The 27,512-nt window shown below is 36.1% G+C and overlaps 1 protein-coding gene across 50 annotated transcripts in view; it reads right to left on the bottom strand.

Moving 5' to 3' along the window:
* Positions 1 to 27,512, bottom strand: part of KTN1 (kinectin 1) — a 94,215-nt gene that overhangs the window by 7,652 nt on the left and 59,051 nt on the right. For 27 of the 50 annotated variants that reach the window (XM_026670199.2, XM_026670197.2, XM_087952381.1 and 24 more), the window contains 14 exons: positions 26,305 to 26,395; positions 26,075 to 26,143; positions 24,540 to 24,577; positions 23,231 to 23,321; positions 23,110 to 23,147; positions 22,601 to 22,691; positions 22,451 to 22,519; positions 21,779 to 21,816; positions 19,854 to 19,944; positions 16,944 to 17,030; positions 13,600 to 13,689; positions 13,226 to 13,306; positions 6,089 to 6,178; positions 5,898 to 5,990 (listed from right to left, as the gene is read on the bottom strand). In XM_026670199.2, coding sequence (XP_026525984.1) covers positions 5,898 to 5,990; positions 6,089 to 6,178; positions 13,226 to 13,306; positions 13,600 to 13,689; positions 16,944 to 17,030; positions 19,854 to 19,944; positions 21,779 to 21,816; positions 22,451 to 22,519; positions 22,601 to 22,691; positions 23,110 to 23,147; positions 23,231 to 23,321; positions 24,540 to 24,577; positions 26,075 to 26,143; positions 26,305 to 26,395 — 1,057 coding nt within the window. The remainder of the gene's footprint in view (positions 1 to 5,897; positions 5,991 to 6,088; positions 6,179 to 13,225; positions 13,307 to 13,599; positions 13,690 to 16,943; positions 17,031 to 19,853; positions 19,945 to 21,778; positions 21,817 to 22,450; positions 22,520 to 22,600; positions 22,692 to 23,109; positions 23,148 to 23,230; positions 23,322 to 24,539; positions 24,578 to 26,074; positions 26,144 to 26,304; positions 26,396 to 27,512) is intronic. The other 23 variants (XM_087952383.1, XM_087952378.1, XM_087952402.1 and 20 more) reach the window with 1 other exon arrangement.

Genomic DNA, 27,512 nt, shown 5'->3' with positions numbered 1-27,512 from the left:
ATAAATGACATCCAACTTATCCAATTTTATAACTTCATTCAAATAACTTTTATCTTTAAATTACTGCCTGCATTTTACTGAATATAAAATGAAAGAATTTATTCATAATAATTCTAACCATGTAGCTAATTTTTTTCATTAAATAGCCATGTTTAAAAACTGATAGCAAAGCAATTGCTATTTAATCATGGAGTTGTAGACTGGTTCACTAGGCTTGCTCTGATATCCTGGCTTACTGGGAAGACCTGATTGAATTTCCTAATGCATACAGTGGGGAAAACTGTTTCCAAAATAAGCCTCCAAATAAGAGGTAGGACAGAGAAAGAACACTATATCCAGACACATATTGGATTCCTATACAAATAAACTACAATGTACCCATATATTTAGTTTTCTGACAATCTGACAGGTGAGCTCATTGAAGGCATTGTTCACTGCTGGCAACAGAAGGTCAGTTGGGGCCTTCATGGTATAACTCCTGAGTGGCTCCTGTCAGCCCCAAGTGTCCCCTATCATTAGTGGAGGGCCTCTGAAAGATAAAGCAGCCGATGTAATGTCTAGAGTATAGGCAGAGGAGGAAAAAGTGGATCTGACTGAGTTTGAGTATTTGTGCAGGTTCAGACATATTTTGTGGCAGTAAGAGGTTAAACATTCTGGATGGAACCTAATGAAGGAGAGAACCAACCTAGAAATAAGGAGAAATTTCATTGCAGTAGAACAATTAACCATTTAACCTCTGTGAAGGTTTTTTTAAGAAGAAAGTGGACAACCATTTGTCTGAAAAGGATCTTCTGTTTAAAAAGAGGGATTGAACTAGAAGACCTCCAGTCCCTTGCAATTCTGTTATTCTTCCTGTATCAGTCTAGCTATGAACTTTAGGGCAAAAATCAGCTTTATTTTCTTTTACATTAGTAGCAACTACAGAGAAATCTGTATGAATTAATGGAAGGGTAAACAGTTGTGCTGATCCATAAATTAAATAATCAATTGTCTGATAATCTTTTTAAGTATCAGTCTGGGTTTACCTCGGTTTAGCTTTCATTGAATCTTTCATTTTATCCCCTATATTAAGAATTATTATACTTGGGCACTCCCATCGAAGACGGACCGAAGACTGCGATTGCGCGCAGCTTCGATCCATGCTTATCCTGTTGGAGGGTCCCAACGGGGTCGGATCCATCTTGGACCCACCTTGGAGGGGTGGGGGAAGAGGGGGAGCTGCATCTCCCCTTGAAGACAGGAGGTAGCGGCAGTTTTAATGGCTGCCCTGAAGAAGTAAAGCGTCCGGGACTTAAGGGTGTGCTGGAGCGGTAAAGTGGTGAGCAGCATGTACCCAGGCAAAGGATTTTGGATTTTTTTTGGCAACCCCGAGAAACAGAAGGAAAGAGCCCTCGTTTAAGAGTGTGGCAGCAGCGAATGGAAAATAAGAGGTAATTATAAGGTAAATAAACCAGACCATAAAAGGACTATAACAGAATTAGAGACCAAAATTGGAATAAGATACAGAAATTGGCATTAATTAGGCATTGGATAGAACGCTGGACTTGCCTGGAATTGACTATATTTAAAAGAGCTAATGGTTGAAAATTAGCAGAATACAATTGAAAAGAGAAAAAAGAACTTTTGAAAAGTGGAAAACTATGTAGAGCGCCATCTAATGGTTAAAGGCACTTTTTTTCTTATGATTTCATGGAAAATTACTGGTTTTACAAATGTGTGAATGACAAATGAAATGAAATAAAAGACTGTTTTATAACAATAACCCCAGAAGCACCAAAAAAGGGGGGATTGCAACAAAGGAACAAGTGAAGATAATATCTTGGGACTGTTTGGTGTTGATTGTGACAAGGAGACAGAAAGATTAATAAGAGGAATTGAGGTAAATGGATATTTTTGGCAAAGACTAAAATAAAAGACTCTGATTTTAATAAAATAAAGAATAACTCAACTGATTAAAAAAATAGAAGAAAGAGGCAAAGAATTCAAATTGGAACTGCAATAGTGGTGGGATTCAAAAACTTTTACTACCGGTTCTGTGGGTGTGGCCATGTGACTGGGTGGGCGTGGCTTTTTTTGCAGCCCCCACCCATTTTTTGGGAGTTTCCTAGCCACAGAGGAGCCTCGGGGGGGGGTGTCATTTTTTCTCCCCTAAGGCTCCTCTGGGGCTCTGGAAGAAAAGGAACAGAGCATGGGAGGGGCGCGCAGCAACCCTCCAAGCTCCATTTTGGGAGCTTCTTAGCCTCAGAAGAGCCTCAGGGGGGGCGTTTTTGCTCCCCTAAGGCTCCTCTGGGGATCTGGAAGGCAAAAAATGGAAGGGGGTTGAGCTCCTCCCTCCATGTTTTTCCTTCCTGGGCCTCAGCAAGGGGAATCCCGACACAGCTGATCTTATCTACAGCTGACTGTCAAGAGGGGAAAAAAGAAATACTAGGTGGGCAGGGGACGGGGTGAGCAAGCATCGGGCGGGAGGGCAACCGGGTGGGGGGGCGTAGCCAGCCAGAACTTACTACTGGTTCGGCGACCTACGCCAAATTCTTGCAACCGGTTCTCCCGATCCAGTGCGAACCGGCTGAATACCACCACTGAAGTGCAAACTGTGAGAGGAATGTTAAAAGAAAGAATAGAATTATTGTATATACTGGCAGAAAAATTAATGGTGATGCAGTTCACAGAAGAGCAAAGAAAGTTTACGGAGGAGGAGTTAACAGAAGAGGAAAGCAGCTTAGAAGAGCACAAAGAACAAGGGACATTGAAAAAAGACATGAAAGGAATCAAAATTAAGACATTGTTGATAGATGTAATAAATAAAAGGGAAAATATTCCCAAGATTAAACAAAAGAAGAAGCTGTACAAGAAGAAATTCCAAGAGAGAGAACAGGAAAGGGTGGAGGGAAAAGTAAGTGATTGGCAGATGAAAAACAATACTAGAGGAAAAAAGAGGAATTAAGAGGAAAGACCAGACAAACTTAAGAAAAGGGAAAGCTGGTCAAAATTATAAGAAACTATAAGGCCAAGAGATTTAGAAACAAGGGTTAAAGATAATATAAAGGGGGAATACCATGTGGAAATGTATTTTGGTATTTTTTTTAGAAATATAGATTGGGGAGATTTGAAGTTCAAGATTTGAAGTTTATTGGGAATTACCTTAAGATTATTATATAATTATATATGAGAAAAATGATTACAGAGTAAGAGAAATTAAGATGGCTTTATTGTTATTAAATCCATGTATATATTTGGATTTGGATAATTGATTATTCAAATGATATTAGAAAAACAAAGAATATGGTAAACTAGAAAAAAAATGCTATTATGACCAAAAAGTGTGGAATAAAAATTAAATAAAATTTTATAGGTTAAATTTGGTTAAATGGAAACAAAAAGGAAACTTGATTTTTTCTTCGTCTTTATTGTATACATATTATATTAGACATGAAATAGAAAATGTAATTGATTAAAGGATATGAGAAAATAGAGAATATTGTAAACCAGAAAGGATTACCGTATATACTCGAGTATAAGTCGACCTGAATATAAGCTGAGGCACCTAATTTACCACAAAAACTGGGAAAACTTATTGACTCGAGTATAAGCCGAGGGTGGGAAATGCAGCAGCTACTGGTAAATTTCAAAAATAAAAATAATTAATTTGGGAAACGATCTCACTATCATGAAAGGTTTAATTGATTCACTAACCCAAAAGAAGACGATGACGACAGTGGGAGGCAGGAGTCACTCTCTCCCTTGCAAGAAAAAGCAAGAGCCGTTCTTATGATCTCTCTCTCTCTCTCCGAATAGTCAAGCCCTTTCCAGCAGGCGCGATCCGCGCGCCCCTTTGTACCTTGCAAATGCAAAACCCCGGGATTTTGCATTTGCAAGGTGCAAAGGGCAGCGGCAGATGCGCGTGCTGAAAAGGGCTTGACTATTCGGAGAGAGAGAGATCATAAGTGAATCAATTAATTTGGAAAACGATCTCACTATGAAAGTCAGTGTTCTCTGCCAGTGGGGCGTTTGGAAGAAAACGCCCGCGGCATATCCACGCGCGTGTAAGGGGAATCAGAAATCCCGCGTTAAGCCACGAAGTCCCCCAATCGCACAGCCCAGAATCGCCCTCCCCTCAGGGGGCAGCAACGACGCCCGGCGTTTCCCGAGAAGCTTCACCGTGCAATGAAAGCGCCCTGGCTCTAGGCTCGCGGGCTCAGAAAACAACGCGAGCCGAGGTGGCTTCGGCTCTGCTTGGTTTTTCCTCAGCCCCAGCTGCCTTCAGTCTGCTCGGGAGGAGGAGGAGGAGGTGGTGGTGGCGGCTCGCATTGTTTTCTGAGCTCTAGGCTCGCAGGCTCATAAAACAACGCGAGCTGAGGTGCCTTCGGCTCCGCTTGGCTTTGTTTCCTCAGCCCCAGCTGCTTTCAGTCCACTCGGGAGAAGGAGGAGGAGGTGGCGGCGGTGGCGGCTCGCGTTGTTTTCTGAGCCTGCGAGCCTAGAGCTCAGAAAACAACGCGAGCCACCACCACACCACCACCTCCTCCTCCTCCCAAGTGGACTGAAAGCAGCTGGGGCTGAGGCTCGCGTTGTTTTCTGAGCCCGCGAGCCTAGAGCCAGGGCGCTTTCATTGCACAGCGGAGCTTCTTGTCTCGGGAAACACCGGGCGTCGTTGCTGCCCCCTGAGGGAGGGCGAATCTGGGCTGCGCGATTGGGGACTTCGTGGCTTTGGGTGGGAGCGAGGACGGATGGAGTCTGCGAAGTGGGGCTTGCCTGCCCTTGCTGGCTGCCTCTGCTTCCTTAGGGGCGGGGAAGGGGGCTCATCTGGACCAAGGGTGAGTCTCCCCCTCAGTTTCCCCAGAAGGATCTTCCGTTGCTTTTGCCTTCTCCCTACGTCTTCCCTCTGTTAAAATCCCCCCACACACACACACTTATTTTCGGGAGGATAGATTTCGTGTCTGAGCATTCTCACATGATGGTGGGTCTTTCCCCCCCCCTAAAAACAGTTAAAAAAAGAAAAAACAATATATCCTCATGCAAGAACTTTTCTGCTTCCGATTACCCCCATGCTTACAAGTTGCAAAGGAAACACGGAAGCGGCTGCCCAGCTCCAGAGCTCCACACCATTTTTTTTCAGAGGGGAATCTGACTCGAGTATAAGCCGAGGGGGTTTTTTTCAGCACAAAATATGGGCTGAAAAACTCGGCTTATACTCGAGTATATACGGTATATTGTAAAGTAAAGTATGTGTAATGAGAGTATTATATTATGATTAAAAAGGAGGGGAATGAAAATTTAACAAAATTTCATAGGTAAACTGGCTAAGTGGAAACAAAGAAAAAATATGAAATTGTTATATGAATATCTCTGGGATAAATATAAGATTTATTGTAGATTGGGGGATATACCATGTGGATCCTGAATATATTAGTTTTATTTTATTTTTACTCTTTTTTGTTTGTTTATTACATATTGGCTTTGAAAAAGTTAATGAAGATAATAATGTAAAATAAAATATGTGATAAGCTGAAAATGGAAATAACGGGATAAAGAGTGGAAAATATATGTGAGGATGAAATGTTTTTGATATTGAATTAATGAATTGAAATATGAAGTGAGAACTTATTTAAAGATCAGTGGAATAATGATTTGATATGAATTAGATAAGAAAGTTGGAAATGTAATTATGACTTTGTATGAATGTTGTAACCTGGAATCACGTTGCTCACTTGAAGAGATGTGTAAAAAATAAAAAAATAAAAAAACTTTTTATATATAAAAAAAGAATTATTATACTGAGAGGCAACCTGTATTTTTTCTAGACCGATAAAATAATTAAACACTGTACGAATATTTTCAGTTAACTAGCTCTAACTAGCTCCCAACTATTTTCAGCATGAATGCTTGATTTTTTAAAATACCTGTTGTAGTTCCTTCTGTGATTCTTCAATTTTTATTTTCCATTTGCTTTCTTCTTCTTCTACACTGCGCTGTAGCCTTTGCAAGATTCCCTCCTAGTAATACAAAATTTCAGTTATGTTGATGCCCACAAGAAATTGAGGAAGAAGAAATATTACTGAATATAGCCAGATTTTATAAAGCTCCTTCCTACCGTCTCTGCAAGGACAACTTTGTACTTCTCACATTCTTGCTGCAACATGACATGTAGTTCATCTGCCTCTTTCAACTTCTGTTCCATGACCTATAATGATAAAAAAGATTCCATGGATATAATATACAGAATGCAAGGCAGAGAACTCTCTTTATTCCAGTGAAATGCTGAATGGCTACATTTTTTTTTTTTAAACAAGTTTTATTAATTTTTAAAACACACAAATTATCATTATTCATTACATGTTTAAACCTTTTTCCATTGTAAATTTAACAAGTCAGATAAATTATGATTCTGTTTTAAACCATTTCCATATAATATACCAAAACCTCTTATTCAATTTCTCTTTACTTCTCTTTACTCTTATTCAATATCATTATTATTATTTCATCTGATTCTTTCTGACTTAGTTACCATTATTCTCATTCTATATTTCTACAAGTTTTTACCAATTCTCCCCCAAAAAAAAACATATACACACAACACACAAAACATAAAAAAAATCTTTTTGGAAAGTAACTTGGACCCAGGTGTCTCTCTCTTCATGGACTTCAATTATATTCATGCTCATCTTACATATCATTACTTATTTTATTTACCATTCTAAGCCTTCTATATTAACTTCTCCACATATTTCACACTTCTTAATTCTACCTTAATTAATCATCTTAGTTTAAATCATTATATTTGTATCTTTTGTCCATTTTTTATCATCCCTTTGTCTCATCCCTTATGAAAAAAAAGAAAATCAGTTTCTCCTGAAATCATTAATCAGAGTATGATGCCTTTCTATCTCCCCCCTAAGTTAATCAAATTAATCTTTAAAATAATATCTAATACCCAATCAGATTTTGCTTGGTACATTCTATCTAACTAATACATCCAACACAATTAAATGCATAATTAGACAATAAATCCAAATATTAAAAAGAAATACTATAATAAAAATTTTATAATAACATCAATACCATAATTTTATTAAACTCTTTAATTAAAACAATATTCTAAACCTCTCCTATTATTAAGCTTTAAAACCAATCATTTTTAAACATTTTAACATTTTAATCTCTTATCAACTCTTAAACCATTGCAATACTACCATCTCATCTTATGTACCTTGCAAAATCTTTTTTTTTTTAAAAAAAAAATTATACTTTATCCATTATCCATAAAAAATTCCTTTTTTCCATTTAATTTCAAAACATTGTAGCTTTTCTCCACCTTTTCCCTTTCTTTCTTTTCCCAACAAACCTTTCTACCCCCACTTCTTCTAGCCTCTGCCTTACCAGCTTCCCTTCTCTGTCGTATTTCTTTTCCCCTTTGTTTACAATCATCATATTGGTTTTGCACTTTATTTTTCCCTTTCTTAAATGTTTTTTTAGATCTTAGGTCCTTAAATCCTTTAGTTTTCTTCTTTTCTCTTCTTTTCTTTTCTTTCTCTCTTCCTTTTTTCTGGATCAAATTCTGAGATTCATTAAAGATGGCTCCTTCCTTTCTTTCTTGTTCCTCTGCTGTCTTCATCTGTTGTAATTTTTGTTGATAATTAGTAAGCGCCATTTCTAAGAAAAGGAAAGCTTCTTCCACACCATTTCTTAGTTCCTCAACAGAAAGAGCCATTATAAATCTTTCTTTTCTTTTCTCCTTCTTTCTTCTTACAACAACCAGAATATTCAAAAGAAAATAAAAAAGATAAAACAGTCCCAAAGTTATCAATCAGTCCAAACCAAGGCAGAGTTCTCACTTTCTCCTTCTGGGGTAATATCAATCAAAGAGAAAGAAAGTCCAAATCTGTTTAAAATCTTATTACAATATATTCTAGTCTTCAAATCCTTAAGGCATCTGCTCCAACAAATCTTAGCATACAAATATTTTCTTTTTAATCCTCTCTCTTCCCACTCATCGCTTAAAACCAATTTCCACCTAAAAAAATAGGTTTCTTAATATCCAGTTATTTATTCCGTAGGAAAAGAGGGAAAACTATCCTTTCAGCACCTTCAAGCAGCCGCTTTTTTCCTCTTCTGGCAGGTATTATTCAGAAAGTCATACTTTTCAGGAATTTTATTAAATATGTCTTAGAGTCCTAGGAGCCAAGAAAAACTTTCTCCTCTCAATCACTTTCTCCACTTCCTCCTGCGCATTCTTACCCGGCTGTCAGCTTCTTTGTGGCGGCCATTACGGACCGCCGCTGCACCGTCCTGGGAAAAGGGGGTTCTGCCGGCCAGGGAGGGGGTCTGCAACACCCCCAGTCCCTTCTCCGGATCCCCTACCTTCAGCTGCCCCTGCAGGGCAGCCTAGCTCCGTACCCGTGTGGGTCGGAGCCCCAAAAACGGCTAGCGCGGCAGGGATCGCGCAGCTTCGCAAATCCCTGCCGCTCGCGAAGCCGACAAACCGGAAGTCTGAATGGCTACATTTTGAAAGTTCCATTAGCTCTGGACAGATAGCATGGATGATAATAATAGAACAGGGATAATAATAGAATATGAATTCAATATATGTTTAGGGAGTGACTATAAACTAAGAGGAATGTTATTTATTTCTTCAAGCAACTCACATCTATTTAGCAATTACATGTTCATCATTTGTACACAATTCTATTTCATGGCAAGAACAGAGACATAGAATTGACTCAATTGAGAAAACAGAATTATTTTATACAGAATTTTTTGGAAGAAAAGAGGAAGAGGCAGAAAAAGAGATCTCACTAATTGAATTCCAAGAGGACTGCCAAATGGCGACTGAAAAAGAAGAAGGCGCAGTAGGTGGAAAGGTGGAAGCCAAAGAACAACGGGAACTAAGATCTACGAGAGCTGCTAAACCTAACTATAAAATATAACCATGGAAGAGAAAAAAATGATTACAATTAATATAAATGGACTTAACTCAGCCGTTAAAAGAAGGAAAACCTTTCATAAATTAGAGAAATTAAAATTTGATATAATTTGTCTACAAGAAGTACATATTAAAAAACAATATGAGCAATTGTTGGTACAGCCAAAATTAGGGAAAATATTTACTTCCTTGACACAATGTAAGAAAAGAGGAGTGATTTTATATATTAAAGAGACCACCCCAGCAAAATTGATCTATACCGATGATGATGGAAGAATACTAATGGTGGAAATAATGGACAATAATATGAAAACACTCCTGATTGCAATTTATGCTCCGAATGACAAACAAGAAGAATTCTACAAAAAATTACATATGAAAATAATCGAACTGGACTATGCTAATATAGTTATGATGGGAGATTTTAATGGAATTGTAGACAATAAATTGGACTATACAGCACAGAAAACAATAAAGCAAAACAGAAAGACTCTCCCTAAATCTTTTTTTTAAATGGTAGATGAAATAAATTTAAAAGATACATGGAGAGAAAGAAATGCTAAAACTAAACAATACACCTTCTATTCAAATAGACACTTATCATGGTCCAGAATAGATATGATATGGATGTCAACAGAATTAATAACTAATATTCAAGAAATAAATATTGAAATAAGTACTTGGGCTGATCACAATCCAATGACAATTAAATGGAAAGGACAAAAAAGAAGATCTAGATGGATGTTAAATAATACTATTTTAAAGGAAAAAGATTTCACACAGTGGATGGAGAAAGAATTGGCTTTTTTCTTTAGAGAAAACAAAAAAGAAGATACATCAATTCAGAATGTATATGTTAGAGGCTTGATAATAGACTATACAAGGAAAAGGAATACTATGAAAAGACTACCCTTTGAGGCCCTAGAAGATGAGCATAAAAGACTTGAAAAAGAGCTACAGAAAATGCCACAGAAAAAGGACATCAAGCTAAAAATGGATATAATTAAACACAAAATGGGTCAAATAGAAAAAGAAGAATTAGCACAGAAAATTAGAGGTGCTAAACAGAACTACTTTGAAGACGCAAACAAACCAGGTAGATGGTTAGCATACAAATTGAGAAAGGAGAAAGAATCAAGGAAAATATTGCAATTAATAGATGACCAAGGCCAAGTTTGCCATGGTAGCAAAGAGAAGAAGGAAATCATTTGAGACTTCTATGGGAAATTATATATGCAAGATAATATTGATGAGGAAAGAGTTAAACAGTACTTACAGAATGCTAATTTACCTCAGATACCTAAAGAGACTGAAAAAATGTTAGAAAGCAATATAATGATGATAGAGTTAACTGAAGCACTCAAGAAGCAAAATAATGGAAAGGCACCAGGCCCAGATGGACTTCCAGCAGAATTTTATAAAACATTACAAGAATCGTTGAATCTTCCATTGCTAGAAGTTATGAATGAAGTCATGTTAAAGAAGAAGATACCTAAATCATGGTCAGAAGCCTATATTACACTTATTCCAAAAGAGGAGGCTGACCCATTACAAATTAAGAACTATAGACCCATTTCTCTACTAAATGCAGATTATAAAATCTTTGCTTCAATATTGGCAGAAAGACTTAAAAATATTTAAATAATTTTATCCATCCTGATCAAAATGGATTTCTGCCAAAGAGACAAATTAAAGACAATATAAGAGTAATCTTGGACACCTTGGAATACTACGAGGCACATCCTGAAAAACAAATGGCTCTGATATTTCTAGATACACAGAAGGCATTTGATAATGTGAATTGGCGATTCATGTTATTACTGTTGGAACAGATGGGTTTTGCTAGAAAATTTATTCAAGCAATAGAAGCTATATACTATAAGCAAACGGCAAAGGTAATGATAGAGGGAGAACTGACAGACTCTATCAATATAAGAAAAGGAACAAGACAAGGGTACCCACTATCACCTTTGTTGTTTGTGTTAACTTTGGAAGTGCTAAACAGAAATATTAGAGATGAAAAGAATATAAAAGGAATGAAAATCAAAAAGGAAGAATTTAAGCTGCAAGCATTTGCGGATGATCTGGTTTTCATCTTAGAAGACCCTTTAGAAACAGCATCAAAATTGATAGAAAAGATAGAGACATATAGAAAGGTGGCTGGTTTGAAAATAAATAAAGATAAGACAAAGATTTTGACAAAGAATATGCTATTAAGACAAAAGGAAGAACTGGCAGACCTATTGAAAATTCAGGTCACGAATAAGATTAAGTACTTGGGGATATATTTGACAGCAAGATGTAGTACATTAAAAGAGAATAATAATATTAAACTTAAACAGCAGATAGGGCTAGATTTGACGAAATGGGAAAATTTACAACTGTCACTAATAGGGAGAATTTCAACAATCAAGATGAATATATTACCCAGACTTTTATATTTGTTTCAAACAATTCCAATTAGGCTTGGAAAAGACTACTTTGAAGATTTAAATAAAATTGTATTGAAATATATATGGCAAGGTAAGAAAGCGAGAATAAAGTTAAAACTTTTGCAAGATGCTAGAATTAGAGGAGGATTTGGTTTGCCTAATTGGGAGTTGTACTACCAAGCTACAAATCTGATGTGGATTAAGGAATGGATAACACTAAGAAATACTAGATTGTTGACATTAGAAGGACATGATTTGTTGTTGGGGTGGAATGCTTTTTTATGGTATAAAGGAACTAAAACACAGGGCTATTTTAGCAGACATTATATACGGGAGTCTCTGTGGTTAAACTGGGAGAAGATTAAAAGACAATGTTATTTGAAAATTCCAGTCTGGCTATCGACTATTGAAGCATTTTCGTATCCTGTAATATACAAAAAGGAACAAACAGTTAGATATGGTGAAATATTGAATGAAAAGGGTGAACTTTAATCTATGCAAAAACTAGAGGAACAAGGTATAAAGATGAATTGGTTTTCATATGAACAAATACATTCAAGATATGATAAAGATTCTAAAACAGAAGGTTTCTATGATAAACTGACTGACTTAGATAAGATTTTGACAGGTACTGATGAAAAGGTGATTAAAAAATTGTATGGATATTTATTAGAAATTAAACTACAAGAAGAACAAGTTAAAGAAACTATGATTGCTTGGGGGAAGAATTTTGGATATGGGATCGATTTAGAGAAATGGCAAAAATTGTGGTCTCAAAATTATAAAATGACAATGTCATCAGCATATAAAGAAAATTTGTATAAGATGTTTTACAGGTGGCATTTTCCCCCGACAAGAATAGCAAGAATGTTCAAGAATAAATCCGAAAAATGTTAGAAATGTCATCAGACACCTGGCTCATATTACCATATGTGGTGGACTTGTGCGGATGCTAAAAAATACTGGACTAAAATCCACATGTGGTTGGAAAAAATGACAAAAAAACATATAGACTTGAAACCAGAGATATTTTTATTGGGAATTTTACCTGAAATATATAGTAAAGACTTGAAATACCTGATTGTAAATGTATTAACAGCGGCTAGGATTGTATTTGCTAAAAACTGGAAAAATGAGAAAATACCATCACAGGAGGAAATCATTAAGAAAATATTGGAATGTGCTGAAATGAGTAGATTGACATTTGAAATTAGAGAACAAGAGGATAAACAATTTTATAAAATTTGGGATCTTTTCTATCAATGGTTAGACAATAAAATACAGTAATGAAATATGTAGACTTTTAGAAAATAATAAATATATAAAGATGTATTTCTTTCTTATATCTACAAAATGATTTTAGGATAGATTTGGGATGATAATATGAAGTGTTATAAAATAAACTAAGTAAATTATGATTATCTTGTAAAACATGAATGAATAAAAGTATAGTCAAATGATTGATTAATAATGATACTAAGGTATTTAATTTTTGATTGACAATATGAGATTATATGCAATGTAATTGTACTTGAAGACTACGAAATGGAAGCACAAAAAAATTTGTAAACCAACCGGCACACTGTATGTACACCTATGGAAGATAGCTTGATGTTTTTATGTTTTGTTTGTTTATGTTTGTTTTTAAAAACCAATAAAATTTAAAAAAAAACATTAAAGAACTTTGGGAAAACACTTGTGGGACAAATTCTAAGGTTAATCTTGGCATTCTATTGTCAATCAAATCTCAAGTTATTACCAATTAATTCTCAAACACAGGACATCAGTTTTCTCCCTGCTCCCCAGAATAAAAAAAAAATCCTGATATTAAAAAACTACTTAGCTAAAACTAAATTCATATCCAGTTTGCACTAACCTTAATGTCATCTGATCGAGAAGTCTCTTTTGTATGTTCTCTTATTGCTTTTTCAAATCCACACATCCACTCACTGTGACTCTGAATATGAAAAAACACATTAAAAGAATTTGGAAATAAATAAGTAGCACAGCTAATTAACTAGCACAGACAGAGTCTTGAATGGTATGTACAGAATAGCAACTTAGAACTTAGCAGTCTTTGAAGACACAATTTTGCTAGGTAGTAGAAATGAACCAGCCAAAGCATTAACAAGAGAACTAAGTTCATATTAGCAAAAACCATTTTTTTCACCCTTCAATATTGCCTTAGAAATCAGTCTTGCTTTACACATGGTTACCCATTTGATAAATTTAAACAAATGGTAATCTTACCAAAGTGGAAGGAAGAGAGACTATAGGAAATAGCTTCTGCAATATGTTTCTCATCTCTGCTTTAACAGCCTCTGCATGTTGTTGACTGTCCTGGATTGATAAAAGTGAAAGAAAAATGATAAAATAAGTGTAAATCTTCTACCATGATGTCACATCAATTTCCATTTCTTGGCCTAAATAGTTCTCAGTTTAATACTACTGATTCTAAGGAGCAAAAATGATTCCATATGCTGCCCTTGCATTTGGAACATGGAATGATTCGCTTTAAAACTAAAAGTTTTATATATGCATATATATTTAATATAAAAGCTATACAAGGTTTAAAGCAGATGAAAACTACAATAATAATAATCAACTTACATTTGGAGTCTAATAGAGATTTTTTTAAAAGATGGAAGAGGGGGATCTTAAATGGGTGCCAGGAAGAAATGTATTACCCAAACTAGTTTGAAAAAAAATCTTTATCAGTCTGATTACAATATTATTCCGCCTTGCATATTTCTGGATACAACAACTTATCTATTTTTTCCATTTATTTGCATGCTTGCTGATCCTTTAAATCAGGACTGAATATTTATATATGACCGAATTAAGGCAAGAAAGCAATACTACATGGGTTACATTTTGAAAGGCTCAAACAATTCTGGAACTAACCGCAAATATTCCAGATTATTTCCACAGCAATTATGCCATTATTAGGAAACTTTTTTTTTGTTATTAAAATTGTAGGAAGTTGGCTCCCAGGCGACATTCATTTTCCTTTTCTCCCTTCCTTATCCACTCTAGTCCCTCTATGAAAATTCCATGCGGTATTGCACTGGAAATACAGCTGTTATTAGAAAACTCAATTATCACTTCAAAAGTGACCAGAGTCTTCCAACTTCATTTGTCTATTATGGTAAAGCACTTGAACAGTTATGAGTGGGTCACACACACGTGTGCCAGTTGATCTCCCACTATTTGACCCTCTGCTGAGACTCTAAATAGTTTCTTTTGTAACAGCAGAACAGGCTGCAAACTAATTCCTGTTTGCTTCCTCTTGTAAGCAAATGCAGTTAAACTCATTTAAAATTAAGAAGGAAGCATTCTGACCCCAGACTTCTAGTTTATGGTCACTTAACCAATCAAAGTCTAAAACTCTATTGTCTTTGCAACCCCAGGGTGCAAAATGAATGTGATTAAGAGAATAATTATAGTCAGGGTTGAACTGTGGAATCCTTGGTGCTCTGAGCTTGGTTGTTTTCTTGCAAATGCTTCATTACCAAATTAGGTAAATTATCAGTTCTAGAGCTGATCACCTTCCTCCTAGTCCTGATGATGTCACCTAGTTTGGTAATGAAATGTCTTAAAAGAAAACAACCAAGCTCAAAGAGCACCAACAACTCCACAGAATGTGGTGGTGATCAGGCAATATTTCTGGATACAACAACTCTTCTATTTTTTCCACTTGTTTGCATGTTTGCGGATCCTTTAAATAAATGTGAAGCAACATTATCTTTTTAAGTGTCAAGGCGAAATATGTTCGCTGTCTTTCACCACATGCTTCAAGAGGTGTCTTCTCTGTCCTGCTTTTGCTTTCCTAGAATATTCTATAAAGATGTCAGAGCTGGGCAGCATTTTTTCCCCTCTTGGATAAACAATCTTGCCAAAAGAAGAAAGTTCAAGGATTTCAAAGATCAAAAAGCAGGCAGCAACCAACATTTGTTCCTTCTACTTGTTGCTCTGCAACAGAGAAGAATGGAAGGGCAGGTGGGGGAGCCATGGCCGGTCATAAAGCACAGTCCATGGATCAAAGCAATGTTCTTCAGACAGATTCAATACTGTTTCTGTTTCCCCTAGGTGGACTGCAAATATTCAGATTCCACAAAAGATGGACCTTCCTGGTCCACAGATCTGCCAGAAATTCAAGCTCTCTGTGTTATTGAAGTTTATTTTGCCACCATTCACCAAAGTTGAAGAACCTACCAACCCTATCCTGTAACTCAACTCCAGCAAGCTCCATAAGCATTGCAACAAAGGCCTGCCAAAATTTTATTTCATTTTTTTAGGAGAGGTTCTTCCTAGCAGTTTTTTCAGTTAGGTGAGTGCTGCTTCAAAACAATTTGAGCTTGTGGATTATATCACTAGATTAAAAATAACAAATCTTGCACCACATTATGTACTAACAAATTTATTATTCTGTAAGCTTTTGTGGATCAGCCAGTCTACTTCATCATACTGTATGGTAGAGTTTGTAGTCCAAGATTATCATTTTTGATGCAAAAGAATCAGCATAATTACTCTTTTGGAGACTGTGATTATATTAAGTTTGTTTTCCAAAAATATAAATCAGTGTATTTAAAAATAAGAATATATAAAAAAGAACTGCTAGTTTGGCTGAAAACATAACAGGAGAGTTGCTAACAGAAATGTACAAAACAGAAATAGTTTAAACTGCTTCCTTATAATAGCTTTCCTCAACCTAGCACACACCAAATGGTGCAATATAATCCAAATCACCGTCACCAAACAAACACTGTGAAACATTGGGTTGTGGATTATGGGGGCTGTAGTTCAGCACAATTAGCTACTACAATGGGTGGAGCCAGTGTTATTTTCAGTTAACCTAGTTTTAAAGCTCATTTTAAAATTTATAAACTATAATAAATCTTAAGCTTGGTTAAAAAAAAATAATTTCAATTATTACAAATCTTAAATCTGTACTGTAAAATTTTACAAAAAATCTGGTTGTGGCAAACCTTAATCAGGATCTACTAAAATGAACTAGAAGTCTCTGTGGATAAATTTAACACAGACATAACAGGGTCTCGTTAAGCACTTTGAAATATCAGTGGGAGCTTGTGTGTGTAATGCTCCCAGCAAGATTAAATTTTATCCAGACAACTGGGACACTAGGCTGAGTATTAAATTTCAAAGTTGTTATATAATAGAAGTAAAAAAAAATGTCTTAAAAAAAAACTTACGGGCAGTTCTTTTATGACAGAGTTCCTTTCAGCACAAAACAAGAGAAATTTTCAATGACCAAGAGGGTGGCAGATCATCACTCTGCAGACTAAACATCACAACCCTACAGCTCTAGCATCTGTCCCAAGCAAAACCAAAATAAGCAGCATGCTCACAAATTAAATGTTTAAGGAAAGAAAGAAAAAAGAAGGGTATAAAGATGACAGGCAGAAGCAAAGGTGACAGTACATGGAGAAAGGAAGGGAGGAAGGAAGGAAGGAAGGATTCAAAAGAGTTTATTTAAAACTGCAGTAAAAGCTAAATGCTTCCATTTGATTTTAGAAGGCGGCTGCAGAATCACTTCTAGCTAATGCATTGTTTCTAGCAATTAGCATTACAACCTTGGCAGTCTTGTTCACTCTGTCCTGCAGCAATTTTTCAGTTGAGGCCAATGCTTCCATTGCTTTCCAGTTTTTCTTTCGAAGGTCCTAATCATTTTTAGAAAGAATTGGTTTCAGTTCAGCCAAAATAAAACGATTTCTGCTTTCACCTCAAAGAGCTCGCATTTGCATTTGAGCACGGTTCACTGCAAAATGGGTCGGTGCTCTGTTTAGATGAGGCATACTAGCAAAAGACAAGTGTGATGTTAAAAAGACAGAGCGTTGATATGGCAAAAAATTCAAAAGCAAAAAAAAAGCATCTATTTCTGATTTTAGGGCCATAATAGCATCATGAACAGGAACCTCTCCCCCACCCCCATACTTTGACTGCATTTGTAAAGAAGAAAATGGGAGAAATATTCAAAAGTTATCAGCATACATACATGCATACTGACAAACATACATACGCTAGATCAGGTACCCACTAAGTTGGCTGCATACTCTAGAAATTAACCCAAATAGAACAGCACTGAATGCAGGGACGGTTTCTCAGAGAGGTGCTTTCAACCTCTGCTTTGACTTTAAACACTGCTGGGAGATAGTGTATTTTTAGGAACAAAGCAAATTATGCAATAGCGGCAAACATCTGTAGCTCGGGTGTAGGATGGGATGAAGGTTCGTTCTCTGAGCTTGTGGGTTGGTTTCCAAATGTTTCGCTACCAGGCTAGGTAACATCTTCAGCAGAGTTTAGGGGATGTCAGTGTTGGTGGTTCTTCTGTTTCTAAGGGCTTCAGGTATATGTGAAAGTCTTGTGATGGGTCAGGTGTGAGTCATCAGTGAGTCTTGTGATGGGTCTTGTAATAAGGAGGTTACATTAGGTCAGGTTCATCGGGAGGTGAACTGCTATGGGGGGATTGCGTAAGTTAGGGCTGTGACCCATCACAAGACCCTCACTTGACACACCCACACCCGAAGCCCTTATAAGCAGAAGAATATTGACCTGCCATCCCCTAAACTCCATTGAAGATGTTACCTAGTCTGGTAACAAAACATTCAGAAACCAACCCACAAGCTTGGAGAACGAACCTTCACCCTCAAAGCAAATTATTTTAAGTGCTGGAAATTTCAGGCCTACTTCTTAGTACAGAAGAATCTAAAAGGATAACACAGGAAATGAATGTAGTCTAGCTATTGCTGGACTCCTATTACCCTCACCTCAAACCTGAATTTTGGATAAGCAGGCTGGGGTTGATCGGACTTATAATCCAACTGTGTAAAAAGAAACACCCAGTCTTCTCCCTTGAGATTTTAGGACAATTTAAAGGAGATCCAGCAAGAGTAAAAAGTACTAAGCTAGATGAACTAATGATGTGATTAGATTACAATTCACATTCTTCTCCTAATTTTTGGTGGCTACCAGGGGAAGGGCAAAACTGTTGTAGTTTATGTTCACTGGGAGAATCAGAAGACAAACTAGGAATTAAATGCCTTTTTTGGCATTAAAATTTGTATTCCATAAGGTGTTTAAGGTGATCAGTCATATTTTGATAAAATAATGAAAACTGTGTTAAAATACAAACAATACATTAATCAAAGGAGAAATTCAAATAAAAATTCTTTTTTCCTAGATGATCATCACATTATAAGGGAGTGATTTTCCTCAATGGAATTCCAAAGTTGACAGTTGTGTATTGATTTGAAGGGGAGGCATCTTTATTCTCCTATGTCACAAACATCTCCAGTAACCTTTTTAGTTTGTCTTCATTCAATTTTTTTTATAGAATGAAAGCATAAAATAGCTTTCTAAGAGGAAATTTGCAAATTCAATTATCCCTACTCAATGAACTACACAGACTATATATATATCCATTGTCTCTTCCTCTTATGGTGACTGCCCGAAAGGAGATGAAATATATTTCAGGGACAAGAGAAATATTTAGGAAGTTCAAAGGAAAAGTTTTAGAGCACCTTATGCAGCTCCCAATAGAACAAGAAATTTGACCATCTTGCATATTTCCAGTTTTGCTGAGGATTCAACAGAAAGATTTGAGAGAAAAGATGAATCATAGAACTGGAAGGGACCATGAAGGTCTTCTAGTCCAACTACCTGCCCAAGGCAGGACCATCCTGAATGTCCAATCTTTTCTTGAAAACCTACAGTGATGGAACATCCACAGTTCCAGAAGGCAACCTGTTCCATTGACCAATTGCTCTCACTGTCAGGAAATTTCTCAGTAGCTCCAGGTAGGATCTCTTTAATGAGCTACTGTTGCTTCTTGTCCTGCTTTCGGATGCTCAAATCAAATCAAAAGATCTCTGAGCAGGTGAACTGAGTAAGTGTTTAAGTTTGCTTCTTTGGTCAAGGAACTATTTCTTCTTAATTGGGTATTGCTTTTCAAAAGTATCTTCCTATCAACTTTCAAGAAATTCACTTAGCCAACCAGAAAATGCATCATTTTCTTCTTCTGAAATTTGTTTAATAAGCAGTGGGACTGTCTCAGATACTTCCAAAAACTTTTCATCTTATAAAAGTGAGAGTAAAATTCCCCTCTGACTATCCTCTGAAAAGCCACCCTGCTCTTACTGCTGGGGGAAAGGGGCTAAAGAAGAGGCCTGAGATATACATATTCATTTAAATTTTAAAACATTTGTGTTTCACTTCGCATCAAAATAATCTTAGAGTGTTTCATAGTAAAATTCAAACATAAAAAATGGTCAGGTTAAAACAACTGATAACATTAAAACATGATATAAAAGGTAAAAGAAATCCTCTAGACATGCTGGACTATAGCTCCTAGGAGTTCCACAGGGAATGCTGAGGAAAATGGGGCTGTAGTCAAGGAAACCTCAAGGACGAGAATATTAGGTACGCAAGGTGGGCTTCCTTCAACATCCGTCTGTCCAAAAGTTATTGTAGAAGGAGTTACTTACGTCGTTCTTTTGCCTCTGTTGCTCCACTGCAAGTTTCAAGGAGTCCAACTCGTTTTGAAGACTGGTGTTTTCTTGTTCTTTCCCAGAAATGCTAAATCCATACAAGAAAAGGCAAAGTCACAGCCATGTAGAAGGGAGTAAAACAGGGACTGTGAAGTACACGCCTGCTTTTGTTTCTTCAACAGAAAAGGCAGACAATTGACCTCCCCCGTCCATTGTCAATATATATATTCAGGATTCCACTTTGGATCATGAGAACTAGAAAATCTGCTCTTTTAAAAGTAGGTAGAGGAAGAATCCCATTTCTGATGGATTCAGTTGGAAGCAAGAAGGCAGAAATTGCAAATTACTTTATTAGTTAATCGTTCTTAACTTTCTCCTCTGCCTGATGCAAAATTTGGTAAATGGAGACACAGACAGTATAAAGCACGGGTCTCAAACTTGTGGCGTCAAATTGCTGTCACATGACATTTTGCGATGTTTTTCCTATTTGCAGAGCTGGGGTGGGTGTGGCCTGCACATGACGCATCCAGCCCATGGGCCACCAGTTTGACACCCCTGGTATAAAGCATTTTTCTTTTCCCTACTGACTGAATCTCCCTTCCAAGGCCATAAGGTTGCTATTCCATGCATCTCCACTAAGTGTAGAAGGCAACATATCATACACCCCATAAATACATCTTATTCTCATAGTAAACCTGATGTTTTTCAAATTAGACTGTTTAATGAGAATTCAGGAAATCTCTGAAATATGTTCTTTCCCTATCTACTTTTCTCCTAAAGTGCCTTTTTTCTAAAGAGTCATTTTGTGTCTAGAAGCCCAAAGTGACACCACAATTAATGGCAACTGTGCACTGAGTGATAAAAGTTTCTTTTGATTTTAGCTTTCAGATGATGGATTTGCCTCCTTTAAGTAGAGATGTTTTGCATTCAGAATTGGTTTTACATACCATTATGTTGATCCACAAAGTGGACTAAGATCAAGGGAGACTCAAATTCAAATCTCTATGTGCCTATTCTCTGGGTAATTTTCAACAAATTACTCAACTGTTTTACCCTACGTGAGTGTGAGGATAAAACTAGTAAGAAGCCCATCAACATTCTCCTGAGCAATTTGTAGGAAGCATGCCATAGAACTATAATAAATGCCACACAGTTATTATTAAATACATTTAACACATTTGTGCAATTTAATTGGCAACAGCTAAACAGTATTTTAGCAAAATGTTTAGCAGAGTGATGTTACACTGCAACATCACTCTGAGTGCAGAATACATTTTTCTAAAGGATATGAACTGTGCAAGCTTTTATTCACAAGTAAATAAAATGCAAGCTTTCTGCACCACTAGAAACCAATGTCTCTTAACTGTTATAATAAACATAAAGTCATAGATAAAACTAGGAGTATTACAAGTGAATGTCAAATACCAACAATTTTTAAAGGGGCATTTTTAAATGCCAAGGAAGTTATTTTTCCTCACACAAATTGTCAGAACAGCACAGGTAGGACAATATCTTTGTATTATATATCTAGACAGCCAAAAATAATATTGATGTGGTTTTTTTGAAACACGTTTAAGAATGTTTGATTTCAATGCAACAGACCATGTCCAAGGAAACACGCATACAGTTATCATTGAAGATAAGTAATTTCTGTACAACTTGAATATTGTTTTTCAAGCAATGGTGTTCAAGGCCACTGCCTTGAGCCATATATCAGCTTCATATATCATGGTACAAACTGCTGAGGCTTATAAAGCTTTCCAGGATATGCCAGTGAATTTAGACTATGAATACACAATGTAGCTAAATTGGTGAGGAAAGAGAAACTAATGAAGGGAAATGGGAATGAAGCAGCATCCAGAAGAATATTGTGGTTCATACCCATGTAAAAGACATGCTCAAATAAGTTAACAATAACTTACAGCTGTAGAAGTTGCTCATTCCTGATAACCAAAGATTCCTGAAACAGAGGACCATAAATCACTTAACTGAAATGCAGTGGAAATTTTCCCAGCTTTAACAGTATTTGACATGCAACCATTTGCCACCTCAAAAATTTTCTCTATGCCAGGAGCCTGGAAGCCAATCCATAAATTGCACACAAATGATTGGAGCAACACTTATTGCAATATATAGCTTACCTTTGGACATTTATCTGCTTTTCATGCTAATGCCACCACAGAAGACAGAAGTGTTCTTTCAATTTTCCTGCAGCTAATTTACTTCTGATCAGTTTTATTTTTATCTTTATGGTGTTCTGGGACACCACTGGGCCAGTAGCATTATGATATGTCAGAATGAGGGATCTTTTTTGTCGTTTAATTTGTTGGGGGGGAATTTGGGAAAATCAAAGAGCAAAAATGGGTTCTTAAGTATCTTAAACCTTTGTGAGGCTCAAGACATATATAAGACCCATTATTCCAATAAATAGACAGGAAAATCCCTTCTTCTTATCTAGCCAAATATGAGATTTGGCCGATAGTAATTTCAATCAGCTAACTGATTTTATTCAAAGTGACTCCTAAGGAAGAGAGCATGCAATACATCTACTTTGTCACTTTTTAACTCTGTTAACATAGTATTTGGAGAAATACCTGTTTGCTGTTTTCCTGCTTGATTTCTTGAATCTGTACTCTCAATAGCCTATTATCTTCCTGTACAGCCTGTAAGAGAGGATAATGTTTTAAATCTCTCTGCCCACTTCATAATACCCCTCCCGCTCCTCTTAAAGCCATCACAGGCACCTGCAGCTCTTTTCTTTGGTGAGCAACTTCTTTTCCCCTCTCATCTAATAATGTTGCCATTTCTTGCACTTCTTCTTGTTTCTCTCTCAACCTGTGGAACATGGTTTAAAAAATTACTCATAAAAAAACAAAAAGAACCCTTTAGCAAATTACTTAAAGCAGAATCGTTTAGCCAGCAAGCAGGGCTGAATGATATGAAAACATTTTTTTAATGACAGGATTGCTTTTCAGGTTTCCCAACTAATTGTGTTTGTCATGCTTCTTTGACTAATCTGGCAACCTACTATGCCAGAAACTCTCATTGTTCATTTGAAGATTTATTACCCCGATACAAGAGCAAGTCTTCAAGAAAGAGGGCATCATCCAATACAAAAAATTGCTCCAACCAATACTAAGTACAATGAAATGTCTCTCTTACTCATTCACACTCCAACTCATCAAGAGTTTACCCCAAGTCAAAATGTGGAAGAATAGATAACGGTGGAGGAAGTTCCACTTTGTTCACTTACATAGCCTCGTGATCTTTAATAGAAGTAGCAACAGAAACCTAGCAGGAAAGAGACAGGGGAAAGTTAATGTGACAAAATATCTAAGATCACTTGCTGAACTTTAAAGCTTTATCAACTATACCTGATGGCATTCTACATTCTTCGAAATCTCACTCTCCTTTTCTTTCAACAATACTTCTACACTCTTCACATGTTCCTCTTTCTCCTTCAGTCTGCAAGACAGAACAAGATAAAAGTTACATTTGTGAGATGGGTGGCTTTTTAAATAAATAAACAGCAGACAATAAATAAAGGCAACATCAATTGTTATATGTCTTCATAGAGAAAAAAGCCAGGTGGTGAATTCAGGGCATGATCACAAGGCCAGCAACGTGAGTCAGCATCTCACCAGAATACCAAGAACAATGGGTAAGAGCAATGAAAAAGCAGCAAAACTAACAGTGTAAATAAGTATTTTGAAGAATCCCCATGATGTCCAGTTAGTGCTGAAAAATTGAGAATTAATCTGGATTGGTATTCAGATAACAGATTCCCAGAAATACAAGGGCTATAGGTTAGCTTGGGAAATTAAAAAAAAACCTTACAAAAAGGCAATGGCAATACATCCAATTTACTGCCAGGAAAAGCACAAGAATAAACTCATGCTTGAAGGAAACCTTTTTAAATCATTTTTTAAAAAGGAAAGAGAACTATTGAAGCCTAAACCCTTCTTGAACTGGATTTCACTGATATTTCAGTGACTTCATGTATTTTTTATCACTCTTATTAGCACAGTAGGCCTACTAGACCTGGCAAGTATTTTTGAACTCTGATTGAGCAGTGATACCTACTCTAGTCTGGAAACCAATAGGGTAGAGTCTACTGTGGGGAATCCAGCATTTTGTGTCAAAATCTGGGATTCTTATGAATTCACAAAATTGATGAACTATAAAAGATGGTTTGTAGTATGAGCTATGCCACCATTGGATTAGATCCATGCCCCACTTGGCTTTTTGGGCAACCAGAGAAGATATGGGTGGCTGTATATGGCAGGTGAGTAATGTTTTCTTGAAGGAAAATTGTCAATGTCTTTAAAAGAAGTGGTGCTGAAGCCTCTCTTGGCATCTCTTCAACCAATCACACATGTTATACTTTCCTTTCTAGCGGTACCTAATTTCCAAAGGAGATAAACTAATTATCCTGACCAACAGACAATTGCAGTTGTTGTGGTAGGCTGTTTTAATATCTTTACATGCTGTTAAAATAATAACTTTGATTTTAGTACCTAACCTCTAATCAGAGACTTATCATAGCCTTACCATAGTTTTCCAATTCTAGATTATGCAACAACTGTTTATGATAAACATGATTAAAATTAGAACTATATTGCATTAGAATTCTATTTAAAAAGACTCCTAGAAAACACCTAAATTCTTATGAGAAACTCTTACTGTTTTTGAAGATCTTCAACTTCCTGAACAAATGACACCTAACAGAAAAAATATACATATATGTAGTCAAAAGAAATGTGCAGAATAATGATAAACCATAAGTTCATGTGTGGTGGGGAAATAAGATAGCAAGCCATAATACAGTGCTGATATCAAATATATACAGTTGTCTTTTGGAATACTTTGACACTTCTGTAAAATGTTACTCCTGGGAATTTAATTAAATGCAGTCAGACTATTTTAAAAAAGAGCATTTTTGTAAGACTAAAAATGTGTTCTGGAAGACAAAAGAAATAATGGGCAATAATGAAAAGGTCTTGAAACAATATGTCCCTTGACTTCCAGAAATCAAACTAAGCTTTTTCTGAAACCAACCAAGCTGGTAGCCAGCACAACACCTTATGGCACTGAATTCTAAAATTGAACTACATGTTATTTGAAAAAGAATATTTTTATCCTGATTCTTCTAGGATTCTTCTATTTATTGAGTAATCCCCATTTCCTGTATTTTAGGAAGGAGGAAATAGTTTTTCCTTGCTGACTTTATTGATCCATGCATAATCCTGTACACCTCAATCCTGTCCCCTCTCAGTTGCCTTGTTAGACTAAAAAGCCTGCAATAGCACAACTTTTCATCATTAGGAAGCTATTCTAGCCCTTGATTATCTTAATTGCCTTCTTCTAAACTTTCTCTAGCTCTATTATATCCTTTTTGGGTTTGTGACCACCAGAATTGCATACAATATTCCAGATGCAGTTGCACTATTGACTTATATAAGTGTATTACAATATTGGCATCTCTAAATACCATTTAGAGTAGCTGTTTTCTTAAAATTCTTCTTGGATGACATCTCTAGCATTTCTGTGAGTCTTCAGAAGTATAATTCATGGAAATACTAGGTCTATCTTTTAAATAAAAATATATTATATTTCTCAGTTTTTTCTAAGAGCTCAAGGTAGCTTTCATGGAATCTTAATTTTATGTTGCAATAAAGATAGTGAAGTAGGCTAGGCTGAGAAAGATTGACTGACATATAGTCAATGATTTTTGGGCCCTCCCAATCCAAGTTCAACATTATAGTCACTACATCACCTTGACTGAGACGGTAAACAATAACAACAATGACAATGATGTTAGGAGCTTGAGTTGATGAATTAAATTTGCATATGGCAAAAAATGATTGTTCTTTAGATGATGTTTTCATAACGATTACATGATGTAGATGTAGACAAGACATATTATCTTAGGAAACGTCTTCCTCCTATTGCATACATACTGATTAACCTTTTCTACGATTTTTTGGGGAATATAGAACTGCTTAACATTAGCAGAGGCCATTTTCAGCAACGTACTCCTAATCGAATTGAAATATCAATTAAATACTGCAATCCTATATGATTCATTGTTTTAAGTGTCATAGCAAAAACTGAAATAAAACTTTTTTTACTGAGAGTTAACAAAGAAGCACTTAGATGTGGAGGGACGAACAATGGCAAGTAAAATACACCCAGCTTCTAGCTCATAACGGCTTTACCTGAGTGTCCTTCTCAAGCTGGGCCTTTCTTAGTTCTTCTTTCACAGCCTCTATTTCCTGTTCCAAAGCCTTTTCAATGACAAAACATACAAAATTGTATAATGGAGACAACACAAAATGAGAATGTTACAAAAAAGAAATTTGACTAAAATGCAGTGCAGGGGCAAACACACTCACAAGTTAATGCCACAAATAATGGAGCATCAACATACAAATGATCCAATACTTACCCCAAGGGTTTTCTCCTTGGTTGCAACTTTAAGGGCTTCAGCTTGAAGCAGTTCCTCCACAGATTTGATCTTTCCATCTTTTTCACTAATTCTTTAGCAAGGCATAAAATTGAAAATGCAGATATAAAGAATGTATTTTAGAAAATAAACTTTAAATATATAAGTTCTTATACAACTTAGAACTCTTAAGAAAGAGCTTAATCAGGAAGCAGTTTGTAAATGCCGCATGGTGGAAAGCAAGTAATATTTCTACAACAGTAATTGGATTTAATAAATACAATAGCAAACAAAAACCTAGATATGGAGGAACTAATAATGCTTGATAGTAAAGAAATATCCTGTTTATTCCATTTAAAAGAAACATTTATTTTGACATATCTCAGTGTGCTTTTGTATACAGTAACAGACAGTATATGGAAAATCAATTTCAAAAAGTACATGTAGGAAATATTCATACTTATTGAAAGAGTACTTAAAGTTCAGCCATAGCAATTTTAGGGCATTTTTAAATTGTTCCAATAATGAATTTCAAATTAGAACAGAACCGAATACTTTATTTAGCCAAATATAATTAGACACAAAAGGAATTTGCCTCCGGTGCAGAAGCTCTCAGTGAACATGCAAAGCAAAAGAATTATCATCATCATCATGCCAATAAAAGGAGAAGGAAGTAAAGATCATCATCAGAGTAAGTGATAATACTACAGCCATACTACATGGGTCCCTGTGTCTAGTTGCTTTGGCATGCAATGCCCTGTAATGCTGTCCCGAGGGGAGGAGTTGAAACACTTTATGTCCAGGATGTGAGGAGTCTGTAGATATCTTCTCAGCTCTCCTTCTAACCTGCACAGTATACATGTCTTCTATGGAATGTGAGCTGGTTGCAATTACTCTTTCTGCGATCTTAATTATCCATTGGAGTCTATAACTGTCCTGTTTGGTTGCGGTATCAAACCAGACAGTTATAGAAGTATAAACAACAGGCTCAATAATTTCCCTGTAAAATTGTATCAACAGCCCCTGGGGCAATCTGAACCTCCTGAGCTGACGCAAGAAGAACATTCTTTGTTATGCCTTTTTTAAATGATGATTCTAATATTAACTGTCCATTTCAAGTCCTGGGAGATTGCAGAACCCAAAAACTTTACTGCCGATACTGTGCTGTCAAATATAGTTAAGAGATAGAAGAAAAGAAGGGCTCCTCCTAA

Source organism: Notechis scutatus, chromosome 1 (genome assembly GCF_049901735.1).
Source record: "Notechis scutatus isolate UNSWTSFEM ecotype Mainland chromosome 1, rNotScu1.2, whole genome shotgun sequence".
Classification (NCBI taxonomy): domain Eukaryota; kingdom Metazoa; phylum Chordata; class Lepidosauria; order Squamata; family Elapidae; genus Notechis; species Notechis scutatus.
Note: the sequence above shows the minus strand (reverse complement) of the source record. Positions and strands in the feature narration are given on the sequence as shown.